This window comes from Marmota monax, unplaced genomic scaffold, assembly GCF_021218885.2.
Source record: "Marmota monax isolate L192 unplaced genomic scaffold, Marmota_monax_Labrador192_F-V1.1 WCK01_AAM20220418_F8-fsc00099, whole genome shotgun sequence".
Lineage (NCBI taxonomy): Eukaryota > Metazoa > Chordata > Mammalia > Rodentia > Sciuridae > Marmota > Marmota monax.
The window spans coordinates 7027117-7046209 of record NW_026692126.1 but is presented as its reverse complement, the minus strand read 5'-3'; the positions used below and the strand labels follow the sequence as shown (position 1 = coordinate 7046209).

Below are 19093 nucleotides of genomic sequence, written 5' to 3'. Positions count from 1 at the left end.
ATAGTATATTACAGTTGTGTTGTATATTCTTTTTTTTCTTTCTCTCCAATTTTTATTATTTTAACATTTTTAAATTTTTCTTAATATACATGTGTTTGTTTTATGTATTCTATGTCTTTCCTCTTACTTGTCTACCCCAAATTACTACCTCTCTATTCTCCTGCTACTAACATTCTTCTTTAGATTTCTCTTTCACACATCCTAAGATTAACTCTATATCCTCATCTCATACCTCCTCAACATATCTTCCTACACCTCACCCCGGGTTCTTTGCCCACCATCAGAAATTGTAAACCCTTTTACAAACCTACTGATTATATTATAGATAATACTTGAATTTACCATTTCTGTACACTGTGACCAAACTGTAAATATCTTAATAACAAATATTTGTTTTTAGGTGGTATTTTGTTTATATTTGTTAACATTGTCCTTTCCCTCAGGAGAGGTTCTGGAACCCTACAGGAGCACTATAAGCCTATGGGATAAAAATGATAACGCCTTGGATCCACAGAGCTAAAAAGGAAGACACAAAAGCAACATGAAAAGACAAGGGAAGAAGGTGCCACAAACAAATGAAGATACCACATTATTAGAATCCATGGCCAGCACAGCAGATGAAATGACAGAGAAGGAGTTCAGGATGTATATAGTTAAAATGTTTTGTGAATTAAAGGATGATATAAGAGAGCAAATACAGGCAGCAAAAAAAATCATCTTGACAAAGAGCCACATAAGCAAATACAGGAAGCAAAAGATTACTTCAATAGGGAGATAGAGGTTCTAAAGAAAAACCAAACAAAAATCCTTGAAATGAGAGGCTGAGGATGTGGCTCAAGCGGCAGCGCGTTCACCTGGGCATACGCTGGGTTTGATCCTCAGCACCACATAAAAAAAAATAAAGATGTTGTGTCCACCGAAAACTAAAAAATATTAAAAATTCATTCTCTCTCTCTCTCTCTCTCTCAAAAAAAAAAAATCCTTGAAATGACAGAAACAAATTAAAAGTTCAATTGAAAGCATCACCAACAGATTAGACCACTTGGAAGACAGGACCTCGGACAATGAAGAAAAAATATATAATCTTGAAAAGAATGTAGACCACACAGTGAAAATAATAAGAAACCATGAGCAGAGCATTCAAGAAATATGGGATAGCATAAAAAGACCAAATTTAAGACTTATTGGGATAGAAGAAGGCATAGTTCCAAAACAAAGGAATGAACAATCTATTCAATGAAATAATGCAGAAAAATTTTCAAACATAAAGAACGAATTGGAAAACCAAATTCAAGAGGTTTACAGGACACCAAATGTACAAAATCACAACAGATTCACACCAAGGCACATTATAATAAAAATGCCTAACATACAGAATAAGGAGAGAATATTAAAAGCCACGAGAGAAAGGAATCAGATTACATATAGGGGGACCCAATTAGGTTATGTGCAGATTTTTCAACCCAGACCCTGAAAGCTAGAAGATCCTATAACAACATATATCAAGCTTTGAAAAAAAAAAAAAAATGGATGCCAACTAAGAATTTTGTATCCAGCAAAAAACTAAGCTTTAGATTTGATGATGAAATAAATATCTTCCATGATAAACAAACGTCAAAAGAATTTACAGCTAGAAAACCTCTACTACAGAACATCCTTGGCAAACTATTTTATGAAGAGAAAATGAAAAACAACAATAAAAATCAGCAAAGGTAGGTATTACACTAAAGGAAAAGCTAATCAAAGGAAAACCAAGTCAAGTTAAATAGCAAAAATAAACAAAAGTGGCTGGGAATACAAATCATATCTCAATAATAACCCTGATGTTAATGGCCTATATTCACTAATCAAAAGACATAGGCTAGCTGATTGGATCAAAAAAAGACTGAACAATATTCTGTTTTCAATAGACTCATTTCATAGACTGAAGGTAAAAGGTTGGGAAAAATCATACCACTCACATGGATTGCAGAAGCAAGCAGGGGTTTCCATCCTCATATCAAATAAAGTAGACTTTAGCTAAAGTTAATCAAAAGGGACTAACAAGAACATTTCATACTGCTCAAGTGAACCATATACCAACCAGACATAACAATTTTAAATATATATGCCCCAAATAATGGAGCATTTATGTTCATCAAACAAACTCTTCTCAAGTTCAAGAGTCAAACTGACCACAACATAATAATTTTGGTGACTTTAACACACCTCTTACACCACTGGATAGGTCTTCCAAACAAAAGCTGAACAAAGAAAATATAGGACTCAATAATATACTCAATAACCTAGACTTAATTGACATATATAGAATATTTCATCCTTCAATGAGAAAATATACTTTCTTCTCTAAACACACATGGATCCTTCTCTAAAACAGACCATATATTATGCCACAAAGTAACTGTTAACAAATACAAAAAAGTAGAGATACTACCCTGATAGAATTATCAGATCATACTGATAGAATTATCAGATCATACTGGAATGAAATTAGAAATTAATGATAAAATAAGAAATACAAACTATTCCAATAACTGGAGACTAAATAATATGCTACTAAATGAACAATGAGTTGCGAAAGACATCAAGGAGGAGATTAAAAAATTCTTAGAGGTAAATGAGAACACAGATACAACATATCAAAATCTCTGGAACACTATGAAAGCAGTTCTAAGAAAAGTTCATTGCATGGAGTTCATTCCTTAAAAGAAGAAAAAGTCAACAAATAAATGACTTAACATTACATCTCAAAGCCTTAGAAAAAGAACAACAAACCAACACCAAAAGCAATAGAAGACATATTTAAGGAAATATTTAAAATCACAGCCAAAATCAATGAAATTGAAACAAAAGAAACAATTGAAAATATTAACAGAACTCATCACCATCTCTAGCAGTCAGAGAAATGCAAATCAAAACCACCCTAAGATACCATCTCACTCCAGTAAGATTGGCAGCCAGTATGAAGTCAAACAACAACAAGTGCTGGCAAGGATGTGGGGAAAAGGGTACTCTTGTACATTGCTGGTGGGACTGCAAACTGGTGCGGCCAATTTGGAAAGCAGTATGGAGATTCCTGGGAAAGCTGGGAATGGAACCACCATTTGACCCAGCTATTGCCCTTCTCGGACTATTCCCTGAAGACCTTAAAAGAGCGTACTACAGGGATACTGCCACATCGATGTTCATAGCAGCACAATTCACAATTGCTAGACTGTGGAACCAACCCAGATGCCCTTCAATAGATGAATGGATAAAAAAAATGTGGCATTTATACACCATGGAGTATTACGCAGCACTAAAAAATGACAAAATCATGGAATTTGCAGGGAAATGGATGGCACTAGAGCAGATTATGCTTAGTGAAGCTAGCCAATCCCTAAAAAACAAATACCAAATGTCTTATTTGATATAATGAGAGCAACTAAGAACAGAGCAGGGAGGAAGAGCAGGAAGAAAAGATTAACATTAAACAGAGACATGAGGTGGGAGGGAAAGGGAGAGAAAAGGGAAATTGCATGGTAATGGAGGGAGACCCTCATTGTTATACAAAATTACATATAAGAGGTTGTAAGGGGAATGGGAAAATAAACAAGGAGAGAAATGAATTACAGTAGATGGGGTAGAGAGAGAAGATGGGAGGGGAGGGGAGGGGGGATAGTAGAGGATAGGAAAGGTAGCAGAATACAACAGTTACTAATAGGGCATTATGTAAAACTGTGGATGTGTAACCGATGTGATTCTGCAATCTGTATTTGGGGTAAAATTGGGAGTTCATAACCAACTTGAATCTAATGTATGAAATATGATATGTCAAGAGCTTTGTAATGTTTCGAACAACCAATAAAAAAAGAAGAAAATATTAACAGAACAAAAACTTGGTTCTTCGAAAAAATGAATAAAATTAACAAACCCTTAGCCATGCTGACAAAGAGAGGAGAGAGAAAATTCAAATTACGAATGAACATGATGAAAAAGGAAATATCACAACAGACACTACAGAAATACAGAAGATAATTAGATATTATTTTAAAAACTTGTACTCCAATATAATAGAGAATATCAAAGGCACTGACAAATTTCTAGAGGCATATGAGTTGCCCAAGTTGAATATCAGGATGATATACACAATTTAAACATATTAATAGGAGACGCCATCAGAAGCCTACCAACCAAAAAAAGCCCAGGACCAGATGAATACACAATTGAGTTCTAAAGAACTAATACCAATACTCTATAAATTATTCTGTGAAATAGAAAAAGAAGGAGCACTTCCAAATTCATTCTGTGAGGCCAATATCACCCTCATTCCAAAACCAGGCAAAGACACATCGAAGAAATAAAACTTCAGACCAATATCTCTAATGAACATAGATGCAAAAATTCTCAATAAGATTCTGGCAAATTGAATACAAAAACATATCAAAAAGATACTGTACCAAGATCAAGTGGGTTTCATACCAGGGATGCAAGGCTGACTCAATATATGGAAATCAATAAATGCAATTCATTACATCAATAGACTTAAAGAATCATATGATCATCTCAATAGATGCAAAATAAGCATTTGACAAAATACAGTACCTATACATGTTCAAAGCACTAGAAAAATAGGGATAACAGGAATATATCTCAACATCATAAAAGCTATCTATGATAAGCCTAAGCCCCAGGCCAACATCATTTGAAATGGAGAAACAGTAAAGGCATTTCCTCTAAAAACTGGAACAAGACAGGGATGCCCTCTTTCACCACTTCTATTTAACATAGTTCTTGAAACACTGGTCAGAGGAATTAGATGAAAGAAATTAAAGGGATACAGATAGGAAAAGAAGAACTCAAATTAGCACTATTTGCCTATGATTCTTCTATACCTAGAAGATCCAAAAAACTCCACCAGAAAACTAGTAAAATGAATTCAGCAAAGTACCAGGATACAAAATCAATTCCCATAAATCAAATGCATTTCTGTATATCGGTGACAAATCCTCTGAAAGGGAAATGAGAAAAACTATCCTGTTTACAATAACCTCAAAAAAAGAATAAAATACTTGAGAATCAAAATTTAATAAAGGAGGTGCAAGACCTCTACAACGAAAACTATAGAACGCTAAAGAAAGAAATTAAAGAAGACCTTAGAAGACAGAAAGATCTACCTTGTTCTTGGATAGGCAGAATTAACATTGTCAAAATGATCATAATACCAAAAGCACTATACAGATTTAATGCAATTCTAATCATAATCCCAATGATACTCCTCATAGAAATAGAAAAAGAAGTCATGAAATTCATCTGGAAAAATAATAGCAAAAGCAATCCTTAGAAAGAAGAGTGAAGCAGGTGGCATCACTATACCAGAACTCAAACTTAAACTACACTACAGAGCAATAGTAACAAAAGCAGCATGGTATTGGCACCAAAACAGACTGGTAGACCAATGGTACAGAATAGAGAACACAGAATCATATGATTACAATTATATTAGACAAAGGCGCCAAAAATATACATTGGAGAAAGATAGCTTCTTCAACAAATGTTGATGGGAAAACTAGAAATCGATAGGCAACAAAATGAAATTAAACCCCTATCTCTCACCATGCACAAAACTTAACTCAAAATGGATCAAGGAACTAGGAATTAAACCAGAGACTCTGCATCTAATAGAAGAAATCCTACACGTTTCTCTGGTAAATGTGAAATATGGTCTGTTTGAACATTGCAACAATGGGGAAATCACCGTTTTGCAAGATTACACAATGGTTTGATAACTAAAATCATTTTGGTTATCTGAAATGGATTCCTATAATTTCTATGAAGAATACACAAAAGTTAGATTTCTTTCTCTTTCAGAAGAAAATGCTTCAAATGTTTCAAAGTGTCATGCTTCTACCTTATCCCACACCCAAGTCTTCTCTTCCAGAATAAACACTGCAGTGTTTTAAAATTTCATCTGAATTGTCTCTCACAGTCCCTGTACTATGCAGTTTTCTGACCTACTCCTTAAACTAAGGTATTAACAGTGGAGTCAATACATCCAAAATGTTCAGGCCACAAAGGACTGCTTACATTGGCTGATAAAATGATAGAATGGAAGGTAAAAAGAAAAAGCAAGTTTCAGTACTTTTAGTACAGAAAATCTATTCATGTCAACCTATGTAAGAAAAATTACCTACACAATCTTAAAAACTTAGGTCAATAAATTAGTGAAATATAACGTAATAAGTAAAGTATATATTATTAAAGAATGACAAATCCTGTCAAATTTTGGTCTGCTAAAACAAGAGTATTATTAAATTTAAACATTAACTTAATGTTTACCTTCAGAAATACTTGTTTTTACAGTGAAGTCATCCGGAGTTAATATAAAATTTAGCCACCAAGTGAATCCTTGTTCCTGTTTTTCCTTCCAGCGCTCATCATAAAACATGTTTTTTGCAGCAAATGGCATTGAGTGTCTAGGAATATCTAAGAATACAACTAGATTATTACATATGAAAATTTCTAGTAAATTACTGTACAATATATAGAAAAATAACTTTTTTTTAAACTAATGAAACCATAATAAAAAAACTGAACAATATTTGCTTTTCACTACTTGCTGCAAAGACTTGAAAACATTTTGGGTATGAAATGTGATCAAGCAAAATGATAGGGAATAAAACAAAATTCCCTGATTATTTAAAAATCCTAACCTACCATGAAGCAATTTCAGTAAAATCTGATAGAATACCTTAATTATAATTTGCATACACGCTTTAAAAATTCTTCAAGGCCTTTATTCAAATTTTTTAAAAAACTCATTTCCATTTGAAATGAAATTGATGCTTCATTCCATGTCACTTTTTCAGATTAAATATAATAAACTATATTTTCAGTTTAAATATAATAAGCACTTACCTGCTTTTAATGGTTTTATGAAGGTCAAATTAGACTGTGCCACAGCAACAATGGGTTTTATCCTTTTGTTTGTTTTAGAAATAGGCGTTTTGAATGCCATTGAATCTAAAATACATTAGAAAACAAAATTAATAGCATTAAAAAATAAAATTCCCAAAGTTGGTAGCTCATTTAAAATTAAAAGTATGGGTTCTTCATAATCATATTCATTTAGCAAATACTTAATAATTACTATGCTTCAGATACTAATATTACGAACTTAGTGGTCAATGAAACCAACATCTAGAATATACAGACCAAAAAAACACATTTAATTTTTGTCTACAGAAGTTACTGTCCAGATTTAACCACAATTGACTATGTGCATATATTCCAGACTGTGTTAGGTACAGGGAAAATACAGAATAGAAAGATAATTGTCACAGCTTATAGGCAGTTAAGTCTAATACAGAAAAAGTTTAAAAAGGGCATAAAAGACCTTCTGGATGAAAATATACATGTGCTAACTCCTAAAATGAATATTAAGCACAAGGGATATGGCTTGCTGACAAAACTATAACAAGGATACAACAAAGAATAAACACATATAAGAAATTACATAAAAGAAGTTGGAAGAGGAAGGGAAGAGTTCAACAATATTAATAATAGTGGCAGCTAATAATTGAATATACTATGCCAAGAGCTATTAAGTATCAATCTTTCACTCATATAATTATCACAATAAATCTATGAAAACAGTACTATAACTATCCAAAATTTACATAATTAGGAATCTAGGGCTTAGAGGTCACATAAGTTAGGAAGCAGCAGGGGTTTGAACCTGGGTAGTCAAGTTCTAGAGCCTGCACTATTAACAAGTTTGAAGTACCCTCTATTTCAGTGACAGATTTTATTCCAAGAAATAACACCTTCATCTTTATTTTTGAAAATAGTATAAGCAAGAAAATGAATGGGGTTATGACTAAAGATAAAAAATTACCAGGTAGTTATTAGCCAAGTTAGATATGATAAAATAATTTTTAACAAAGGTAGGAAACAGAGCAGAGTTGTTTTAATAGTCGAAACAATAAGTCTTAATACCAACTCACTAGGAAAGTGGTGAAGAATGAGAACAGACTGATTCCCAAGTATATAGCTCACATGATTAATAAATAGCAAGTAATTATAAAGGAAAAGGCAATAAAATTCATAGTAGCAAATACCAATAGGAGTAGCAGTTCACTCTCTCAAAAGCAGGTTTCATACCAGCATATTCTGCTACTAAATGTAAGCATCTTTCCTAATTAGAGCAAACTATAGCCCATGTGTAAAATCCAGCACAATCTTCTTTTGTATGTTCTATAAGCAAAGAATAGTTTTTACATTTGTAAATGAATGGGGGGAAATGAATAATATTTGATGACATAAAAACTACATGAAATTCAAATTTCAGTGACTATAAATAAAAAATTATTAGAACACAGGCACATTGTTAATGGCAGAGCTAAATAGTTGTGATAGAAATATGGCCTGCATAGCCAAAAATATTTATTATCTGAACCATGAAAGAAAAAGGGGCTGGGGTTGTAGTGGGCAAGTGAAAGAGCACTTGCTAGCATGTGTGAAGCCCTGGGTTCGATCCTCAGCACCACATAAAAATAAATAAATAAGATAAAGGTATTTAAAAAGTCATTTTTTAAAAATCCCTAAAAAAAAAAAAAAAAAAATCTGCTTACTCTTGTTTTAGATGAATCTCAAATCTATACCTATTATGAAGATAAGGAACATGATCAAGTTATAACATTTATTAAGTTATAATTTTCTTTTTATTTGAACATTTAAAACATAATAGGGAGACTCACTTTGCAACCTTCAACAAGCTAGTCCTCCGCATTGAAATCATTTTATTCATTAGGAAGCCTGCATTAGTACCTTATCATATTCTTTGCCATTCATACAACATCTCTGCTTTTATGCTTCAATAATTCCCTGGGCAGAGCTTAATCATTAAAACTGGGAGTAGCTTGAGGATACAAATTATATTTTTTCCCTGGGAAAACAGAGCCTAAACAATGTATGAACACTTAATATGTGCTTTATTAAGGGGCCTCATTAGTGTTGAAGAAATATATCTGGAGAATTGTTTGTCAGAAGAGAAAGAAGCAAGAGCAGCTCTTAGTGAATTACTGGCTCTTCTATGGGCTCATATATCAGATACCAAATATGTACAGTTCTCTCTAAACCTAACAAAGAGGTTCAACCACGTGGCCGCCTCAAAAACAGGTACGGGTTTGAGTGTCAAAAATTCAGTGGTCTTTGTTCATTCATTCATTCACGAATTCATTCTGTTCATTTGTTGTAAACCTTGCAGGAGACCAAAATGGATATGTTTCTTAGAATCAAATAATTTGTTATTGGATCAGAACATATCTACAAAAAAACAGTAAAGCAAGAAATAGAACTAACAGGTAGGTTCAAGATGTCACATAAGCTGTATTTAGTTTCTAAGGGAATATAATTAGAGGGAAATTCATTAGAGAACAGTATTAACAAAAGTTGGTTATAGTACTTGAAATAAAGGATTGAATTAATGAGAGAAAAACAGATATGAATGTTAGTAAGAGGATACACAGACAGAATGGTGAATAAAGATATCTGGCTAGATAAACAGAGATCATATAACTGATGACCTAAAATGACAGAATAATAATTTTGTAAATCATCTGATAACAGTACAGCACCATTGGAGTTTCCTGAGCAAGGAAGAAAAACACCACATAGTGGAAAATTAGAAGAGTTGTTTTAATAATTATACATTGGCACAGAACTTTGAAGCCAGTGAATCCCATTGTGCTATCACTATAATCCTTGGTCGTTACCCCAAATAAAAACTTTTATTTAGCTTTTCTTCCATTTAAACCCCAATAGTTTAACAAGAATGGTGGAAAAAAAAAAAAAACATTTATGTTGTAGCTAGGTAAACCTAAGTTTAAACTGTGACTCTAAATATTCGGTAGCGTTTGAGAACCTGGGTCAAGTCACTGTTTTGAACATGATACGATGATGAGTGAACTAAATAAAAAGGTCATTCTAGTTAGAGAAAACAACAAACTAAAAATACCCTGAGGACAGAGCATATTTGAAGTTTCAAGGACTACAAGGAAGCCAAAGTGGTAAAAAACAGTGAGCAAGGGAAAGAGAAAAGTAAGAGGCTGGAAAGTCAAAAGGTCATAATATTGATGTTATAGGGACCTGTAAACCACTGTAGGAATTTTGGCTTTCATTGTAACAGGAAGTCCTTAGATGTTATGGAACTGAACAGTCCAAGCCTCTAATATTTTAAAAGTAGTATGTGGGTTCGCAGACCATGGAAAAGTCAAGGGTGAAAGCAAGGAGATCTGTTTGCACATCCTGCAATGACAAAGACTGGCCCAAACGGTGCCATTCAATGGTGAGTGAGAAGTGATCAGATTATGATTATATTTGAAGGAAAGAGAAAATTTGTTGGTGGACTGAGTTTAGAATCAGATCTGCATTTGAGTTTATAAAGAAAGGATGAGAGAGAAACACAAATAAGGACAATTCCACAGCTTTGGGCCTCACTATTGAGAAATAATAGATGTATCATTTACAGAGATGGGAAATGAAAACCAGGAGGGTCTGTTTGGGGAGTGAAGATAACAAAGGTTTAGTTTTGCATGAATTAAGTAATAAAGATTATTATACAGTCAAGTAGAAATATCCTATGTTGAAAATATGAGTCTATACATTAGAGGCCCATCTTGAAGAAATATACGGGAGGTCTACATTATAGATAGTATTGAAAGCTATGATATAAGATGAGATCATTAAGAGAATGAGTAAAAATATAAAAATGTTTAATGACTAGCTCTCTGTAATCCAAAGTGTAAGGGAAATAAGAAACTTCCCACAAAGAAAACTGAAAGGGAGCAGTCCATGAAGAAGGAAGAAAACCAGGAGAATGAGAATGGCAAGATAAAATGTTCCAAGAAGACAGAGGTTCAAGGCTCCAAACTGTTTACAAATAGTTCAAGATGAAGATTGAGAATAGCCAGGCATGGTGGTGCACGCCTGTAATCCCAGCACTTTGGGAAGCTCAGGAAGGAGGATCATGAGTTCAAAGCCAGCCTCATCAACTAAGGGAGACCCTAAGCAACTTGGCCAGACCCTCCAAATAAGATACAGGAAAGGGCTGAGGCTCAGTGGTTAAATGTACCAGGGTTCAATCCTCAGTACAAAAAAAAAAAAAAAAGATTGAGAAATAATCACTGGATTTACAGTGTGGAACTCACTGACCATTTATCCCTTCAGCCTATGCTCTATGCTTATGTTGCTTACATTTTCTTTTAAGCAAAACTCCTTAATAGAGTCAATGTTCCCTTTGTGATCATTCACTGAGTTATATACTGATTTGTATAATTTTTGCATATAGATTATACTTAATTAAAAGTTATTTTCTGAAGTAAAACATCATTTTGAAAGGAGCTTTATTAGTTATTTCCAATTCATCACCTAAAATTGTTGAATCCACTTCAATCAGTTTTTGCTATTTTATTGAAACTTTTCTTGTTAAGGTCGATTATAATGGGTTTATTGGATGTAATCCTTAATAAACAGAGAAGCATCTATATTTCTACTCCTTCAGTGAAATAGGAAACGGGTCATCAGCTTGGATAAAGATCACAGAACTGACATTACCTGGGGTATAATCCCAGCTTTATCACTGATTGACTGTAAAATGGGCAAATTACTCAAATCTTAATGTACCTATTTGTAAAATTGTGCTATGGGTAAAAATAACATTTACTGCACATGAATGTCATAAATATTAAAAGAGGTAATAGTGAGGCACTCACAACTAGGTCTGACACATAAAAGAACTCAGTTAATGTTAGCTACTATTATCAATCATAAGACAGGAGGAAAGAGAAGTTTCAGGAGAAAAAGGTGAGGTACCCTATAGCAAAGTCAATAAGCCAGGAAAATACAGCCATAAAAAGAGTTCAGGGATTACTTGGGGTTTGTAGTCATAAAGAACAACCAAGCAAGGTTCAGGCATAGAGTAGGCAAAGTTAGACTGAAATACAGTTGGAATTTGCTGCATGGACAATGAAGGGAAGGAAGGCAGAGGAAGTGCTTATGTTGAACCATGGAATTCAAGCTGAATTAGGAAAGATAGATAGGTCAGAGATGAGGGCCATGGAAACAGTGGTGGATTAAAGAACTATGTGTACAGTGGGGTATAAACAATGTTGAAGTTGGGTTCTAGAGGAAATGTGGAACTTATAGAGATAGTAACTGGAGATTAAGATGCTTTTAGGAGAGCATGACCTAAGGAGGTTGGAACTAAATTCCCAGAGTATTAGAAAGATATTCTAAAATGATTTTGAAATCATAATAGTAGTAGTTTTAGAAAAAGTATAATAAGCAAGATTCAAAATTTTGAGAGTGAATCATTCTCTGCATCAAGAGAGGACAGAGGTGAGAAAGTCTGAAAAATGAGCTTTAAGCTATTTTGTTATTTTCTTTTTGCTTGTTTTTAAGGGAGAGAGGGGATATTAGTTTGGAAATAGATAAAAAATAAAAAGTAGATATTAGAAGATTCCAGCAGGAGCTCCAAAATCATAAAAGTAGGAGAGAATGCAGACAGAACTTGAGAGGGTTATAATGAAAGCACTGTTGTCAAGAGAAGGTCAGGCTGCAACAGGGTAACAAGGTAGGAGAATGTTTGCAAAGAAGTGCTAATGAAGAACAGTGAGTCCAAAGGATATAGACGGATTTACAGAATAGGGGAAAGAAAACAGTTCAAATTGAGGGATGTTCAAATGAGAGATGTGTATATTTCTTAGGAGGCCTAGAATTCTTTCAAATTATCTGGTAAAATACATAGTGTGGGTTACTTTCCTGCTTGGATCTTGATTGTCAGAAGAGGTATTTTGGGTTAAAAGTGTGATGGGATTAATCCTGTCTGCTTCTGAGGCAGTGTGATAAAGCTGTGAATACTAGAAAAGGAAAAATATTCTTCTCTAAGAAATGGAGAACTCTAGGGACCTATCTTCATTTCCAATAAGTGGATGGGCAGAGGCGAAGACAGAGCAAGCTTATTAGGAGCACAGGACATGAAAAGGTCTTTCCTACAATCTTTCCGATGGTAGTATGCGGGCCAGGAACTTCACTGGGCCTTCTAGATAGGGCGTGGACTAAGGCAAGACATGTCAAATACTTTCTTAGGGTGTAAAACTTAAGGAGGTACCAAAAATATCAAATTGAGATAAATATTTGGATATAATATTTTTTAAAAAAACAGAATTATTGCAGAAAATTCATGAGTAAAATATCAAAAGTTTGGGCTGGGGTTGTGACTCAGTGGGAGAGTGCTTGCCTCACACATGTGAGGCATTGGGTTCAATTCTCAAGACCACATAAAAATAAATAAAAAATAAATAAAAGTATTGTGTCCATCTACAACTAAAAAATAAATAAATAAAATTTTAAAAAATATCCAAAGTTTAACAAACAAGATTGCAACAATTTCAGAAATTAGTCCCACACTATTTGTTCTGTCTTCCACTGAGCAATTTGACAAATGAAAAGTACAAGTTAATATAAGCTTATCAATAGCAGATTCACTAAACCAAAACAGAAAATACACTAGAGATTTTATAAATAATACTCACCAGTTTTCTTCTTAAGGCTTAATTTCTCTCTGTTGCTAGTACGTTTTGAGATTGGTGTTGTCATCTTTATTTTTTTAACAGTTGATATTTTCGATTCCAAGGGAGAAAAGTGGATTCTTTTGATTTTGGGTATATCCATATGTTCTATAATAGCAACCTTCACATTTGTATCTTCCATGTTTCCATCACTTTTTCTTTTACAAGCAACTAAAGCTGTCGTAGAATTAGTTACTTCACTTTTATAACATTTAGGTTTACTTAATACTGAATCGATAATTGGAAGATGAGAATGTAAAGTTTCTGTTTCTTTGGGGTGATCTATTACTTTTTCACATTTACCTACTGTACTGTTGAGGCATCTTTTTGCTTTTGGTTTATTAATCTCAGTTTGATTGTCTCTGGCAATGGTGGTCTTCCTTTTAATAACTGTGTTAGAAAGTATGGGGCGTCTCTTATGTTGCTTATTATGGCTATAACGAGAAACATCCTGAACTGCAGAAAATTTAGGGTGAATTTGTTTTCTAAAATTGTAGTAACTTGACTTCACTTCTATAGGATTTAGTTCTTCAAAATTAGGCTTGGGTGTTTTTGAACCCTGATATTCAGGACTACATGGCAAAACTTCATTTTTTCTCCAGTGCTGAGGAGACCGGGCAATCTGAGAATTTTCATTTGATAATGATAATATTTTACATGTTTGCTGAGAGGTATATATATGTGCCATGTTATCTTTTACAAATTGATTTGGGGATAAAATAGGATTAACTGAATCTGACTCTAGATCCTGATTTGCTCCATAATTATCATTTACGAAAGAATCTGGACTTAAAATTGTTCTGTAAATTTCATGTATACTTTTGGATTCCAAATTCACAGACTCTGAATTATCTTTTTTAAGTGTATCTGATGAAAGAAATGTCATTAACCCTACTTCATTATTAGCTGTATGACTATTACTTACAAAAGAATCTGGACTTAGAAAATTTGCTTGACTTTGCATAATGTTCAAAGTTGAAGAACAGTTTGGGGTCAGAATAAGTTTACTATTCTCCTCACTTTGAAAGGAAGTTTTAGTTATGACTTCCTCATTAAAATTAAAATCTTTTGAAATGGTGGCATCTTCTACTTTTAACTGTTCCTCATTTTCACATGCAAGAAGAGATGAGTAGGTAGTAGACCGACGTACAGAAAGTGGCAAGCAAATTTCACCATGACATTCTTGGAAAGCAGGGCTAATAGGTGATATAGGTATTTTATGTTCTTCAAGGGTTAAAGAACTATTTTCTGTTGGAGAACAGGCTTCATTAATAGCCAGATTTTCACATGCCTGTAGTGGGCTCCTAATTCTGTCAACTTTTTGAGAAACACAAAATGTTTTGTTAACGTTTTGATCATTTGAAATCTTTTTGTTATAACTTGAAGAGGCTGAATTTTTCTTTTTATTAATGGTATTCCAAAGACTCCTCTGTAAAAACAAACAAAATATACTGATGAAATTAAAAACCATTGAATATTATTTTAATAAGCAATTTATACATGTTACTTCAGGCTTGTCATCAAAACAATTTTTACACATTATGAAACATTTTCTTGGAGTAAATTATAGAATGATTAAACTATTACCTTTTTCTTTTTCTGCTCTTCTGCATTTCCTAGCAATATGGCTTGGTGTTTCAGAACATCATTTACAAGAAATGTCACAATCTCTCTTATTCGGCCTTCTTTCAATGGTGTCCAGTTAACAGAAATAACTAGTTTTTCTTTAGGCTACAATCAAAAGAATACATTTTAAATGATTATGACAATATAATTAAAATAATCAAAGCATACCATACAACAACTATTATTCATGAACACTCTAAAATCCTAAAAGCATTTGGTAAGTCAAATATATTTTTCCCACCACCTGATCTGCTCATTTCATTATAATGAAAATAGTCACCAGCACTAACAGGGTTCATAACAACATAAAACTATAATAAAATCCAACTGGATGAGGGCTGGTGTCCTGGCTCAGTGGTAGACCTCTTGCCTTGCATGTGTGAAGCACAGGGTTCAATTCTCAACACTACATGTAAATCCATTGACAACTAAAAAAAAAATTTTTTTTTTAAAAATCTAACTGGATGAAAGCAATAGAATAGTCTCCAGATCATTTTAATTGAGTGGCTTTAAAAAAAAATTGAAATGTCTACTCCTTTATCATGTGCAGTACTTCTATTTCAAATATAATGGTCCTGTATTATAAAGATTTTGTGGAAAAAGAAACATAAAGATGATCAACTAAATTTCCTCTTTCTCACAAACTCCTCTACAGTCCACATCATAAAATTGATCTTTGTTAAACAATCTGTATGTTTCAGGAACAATTGCAGGTATCTCATACAACTGGTTAACTATGAAGTGACCAATGTCTATAAACTTTGTCAAAGTCATACGGCTAATAATTAGAACCCAAGTAGTCTGGCTCCAGAGTTTAGACTTTAACATCTATCTACACCATACAGCCTGTCCAGTAGAATCTGCCAAACCCTGACATGACAAAACAACAATAACAAACAAACAAAACCTTGGTTGTTTGTCAGAGGAAAAAAAGAGTTTTTTGTTTGAAAAGTAAATCTATATAACATCATAAGCAGTTTGTTTTAGAAAATACAAATACAGAATCTTTACTGTGTAAAACAATTTACTCTGAAAACAAGAACTTTACTTCTACATTATAACAACAACAAAAAAAAGTAAAAGTATCACTATACAGAACAGAAATCTAACTTTCCATAGGAAGAAAAGCAGTCATTTATAAACAAGACCAGCCAGGTTCTGAAGTGCAGATGAGCAGTGACACAGAAGGCAATGGACCTCAGATTTGAATTACTACTGCCTTATGAAGTGGTTATTAGCCATCTAGACTCCCCCAGTTAATGATTTCATGCTTTCCAAGGATCTACTCAATTAAAAGGACACATCAGTCAAAATAAGAACCAAATTTTCTCTTTTGTGGTGATGGGAATGGGACTAGTACTTTGGCCAAAGCAGGCTGTAAAAGCTATGTGGGAGGTTCTTGAAACAAATGTCATAAAATTAAATTGAATGCACTCTTAGTGCCAACTATTAGTTTAAAAACACCAAAAGTATTTAAAAATACCCGGAACATATTTTTAAATGCCTGTGTTTTTTTGTTGTTGTTGTTGTTTTTGCATAAAGTTTACTTAAAATGCTGTTAAAGATAAGTAGGCATGCCTTGATGCACTGTCACCGCCCAAGTAACTGAGTGCCCTAACATTATATATGTGCGTGGAAAAATGTGTGTCAAGGGCCACCACACTCTGCCTTTATTCTCTGAGGGTATTTTTGTCATTCCTTTCCCAAGCTTCATCCCTACGGAGGGAGGCGGCGGGAAGGACAGGGTAGAAAGCTCAGCCCAAGACACGCCCCGCCCCACGACATACCTGCAACACGAAACAACGCTGAGACACGCTGAAGCCCAGGTCCGCGGCCGGGAAGTGGGAGATCTCCACCTCAGCCACCTCCTCGTTAGGGTTGTGCAGGACCAGGGGCAGCGTCCGCGAGGCGCCCAGGCGGACATCTCCGAAGCAGAGGAAAGGGGACCTGCAGAAGTGGCTGAGAGACAGCGTCGGCGGGGAAGCCGCCTCCTCCTGGGCCGCTGGGTCCCGCCGCCCCGCCGGCGGCCGGCGTTCCGTAGGGCTCAGCTCCCAGCAGGTTCGCCCCACTCGCCGGTTCGCCATGGCAGCCTCAGACCCCGACCCGGCCTCCTTCCCTACCCCCTACCAGGCTGCTCCGGAGCAGGGACCTCCGACCGATGCTGACCGCTTCACCGCGCGGCCGTGGAAATGGTCGGAGCGAATTTACCCCGCTTTGTTTTCCAGAAGCCGACACCCTAGAAATAAAAAGGATACCAACCCCACAAACTCGCAAACTCAAGTCACGGAGCAAAACTAGTCCTGCCTTTTGCCTCCGTTTAAATTTTTCGCCTCCGCCAATGGGCACCTCCGCGCTCCGCCCACAACACCAGGGGGGCCAATCAATGAGCAGCAGCTTCTGGCCAATGAAACCGCAGCGCCTCGTTTAAATGATTGCATGGGACCCGCCAGTCGTTCTTTGCAGAGGAAAAGAAACGGCACAGGTTTAGGATTGAAATTGCCTTTAGAGTTTGTAAACAGATTATGATAAAGGAAAGATAGTAACAGCATTTCCACAGTAAAAGTAGGAATCATTGCGGTTGCCCGGCACAACCATAGATAAAACCGTTGAGTGGGCAAAATAGTTTGTCACTCCACTCATCTGATCCACCACTCCCAGAATTACATCGATGAACTTTACTTCCGCGGTTTTCTGAGCTGAATTGGAAAAATATAAAGACAATTAAATTGACAGTTTAGTAAACATGCTTATTTTAATGGCTGGCCATTGCAGAAGCTCACTATATGTACACTCTGTTTCTTACCTCCAGATACTGGGAGCAATACTAGATAAATAAAACCTAAGATTCCCAATAATCCATAAATGATGGTTTGGATAGAAAATTCTTTTTGACAAACAACCACTGATTTTTATATTAATATTTTTATAATAATGATTTTAGCTCACATATTACTGTATGTCAGGAACAGTTTCAAGCCCTTTACATAATTATCTCAAACTTGAATCCTACAAGATATCTCATGGGACATAATTATCATTATTTGCATTTTATAGATGAGGACTATAGAGCATACAGCTAATTCGAAAGTAGCAAGCCAGGATATGTATCCCTAGTTTGGCCACAGTCTTGCTTTTACCCTCTAAAATGTACTTCCTCTAAAGGCAGCAGAAACTTAAAAAACAGTAATAATGTATAGATGTATGGTTACACAAAATCTATAGAAAGAAAAGACTGAGAGGAAAAACAAAATGAGGAAGATAATGTGTGAAATTATGTTCATGACACCACATTTGACCTGAGTTTGAACAATTACCTTAATATGTAAACAAAGTTGTTCAGAGGGCTGGTGTTGTGGCTCAGTAGTAGAGTGCTTGCCTAGCATGTGTGAGGCACCGGGTTCGATTCTCAGCACCACATAAAATAAATGAATAAAATAAAGATCCATCAACATGTAAAAAAAAATGTCCAGAGGATTTTTTAAAATCCTACAGTACTGATGCACAATTAATAAAAATGCTAATATGAATTACAATTATTTTCAAATGCATTTTATATATATATATATATATATATATATATATATATTAATTACTGTGAATGTTACTTATCAAATTAGTATTGCAAATAAATCCTCCTTATATTAAGACACTCAAATTTTGGCTTCAACTCAATGTGTTAATAGCACAATTTTTCATATTTACTCTATGCTTCATGGGTTTCTCATAAAGCAACACTGTTGGCTTATATTTTTTTTAAAAAAATTAGAATGAACTGTACTGAATATTTTTTACTTGCCTCTTCCTTTCTACTCTCCAATCTTTTTTCATTCTGCATTTTGCTTTAATATGCTAATCTC

The 19093-nt window shown here is 34.5% G+C and overlaps 1 protein-coding gene across 2 annotated transcripts in view; it reads right to left on the bottom strand.

Moving 5' to 3' along the window:
* Positions 1–17529, bottom strand: part of Aspm (assembly factor for spindle microtubules) — a 56741-nt gene extending 39212 nt beyond the window's left edge. For both annotated transcript variants that reach the window (XM_046464908.2, XM_046464919.2), the window contains exons 1-5: positions 17024–17529; positions 15198–15341; positions 13575–15039; positions 6898–7002; positions 6319–6465 (exon numbers count right to left, since the gene is read on the bottom strand). In XM_046464908.2, coding sequence (XP_046320864.1) covers positions 6319–6465; positions 6898–7002; positions 13575–15039; positions 15198–15341; positions 17024–17320 — 2158 coding nt within the window. In that variant the 5' untranslated portion in view covers positions 17321–17529. The remainder of the gene's footprint in view (positions 1–6318; positions 6466–6897; positions 7003–13574; positions 15040–15197; positions 15342–17023) is intronic.
* Between the last annotated feature and the right edge of the window lie 1564 nt (positions 17530–19093).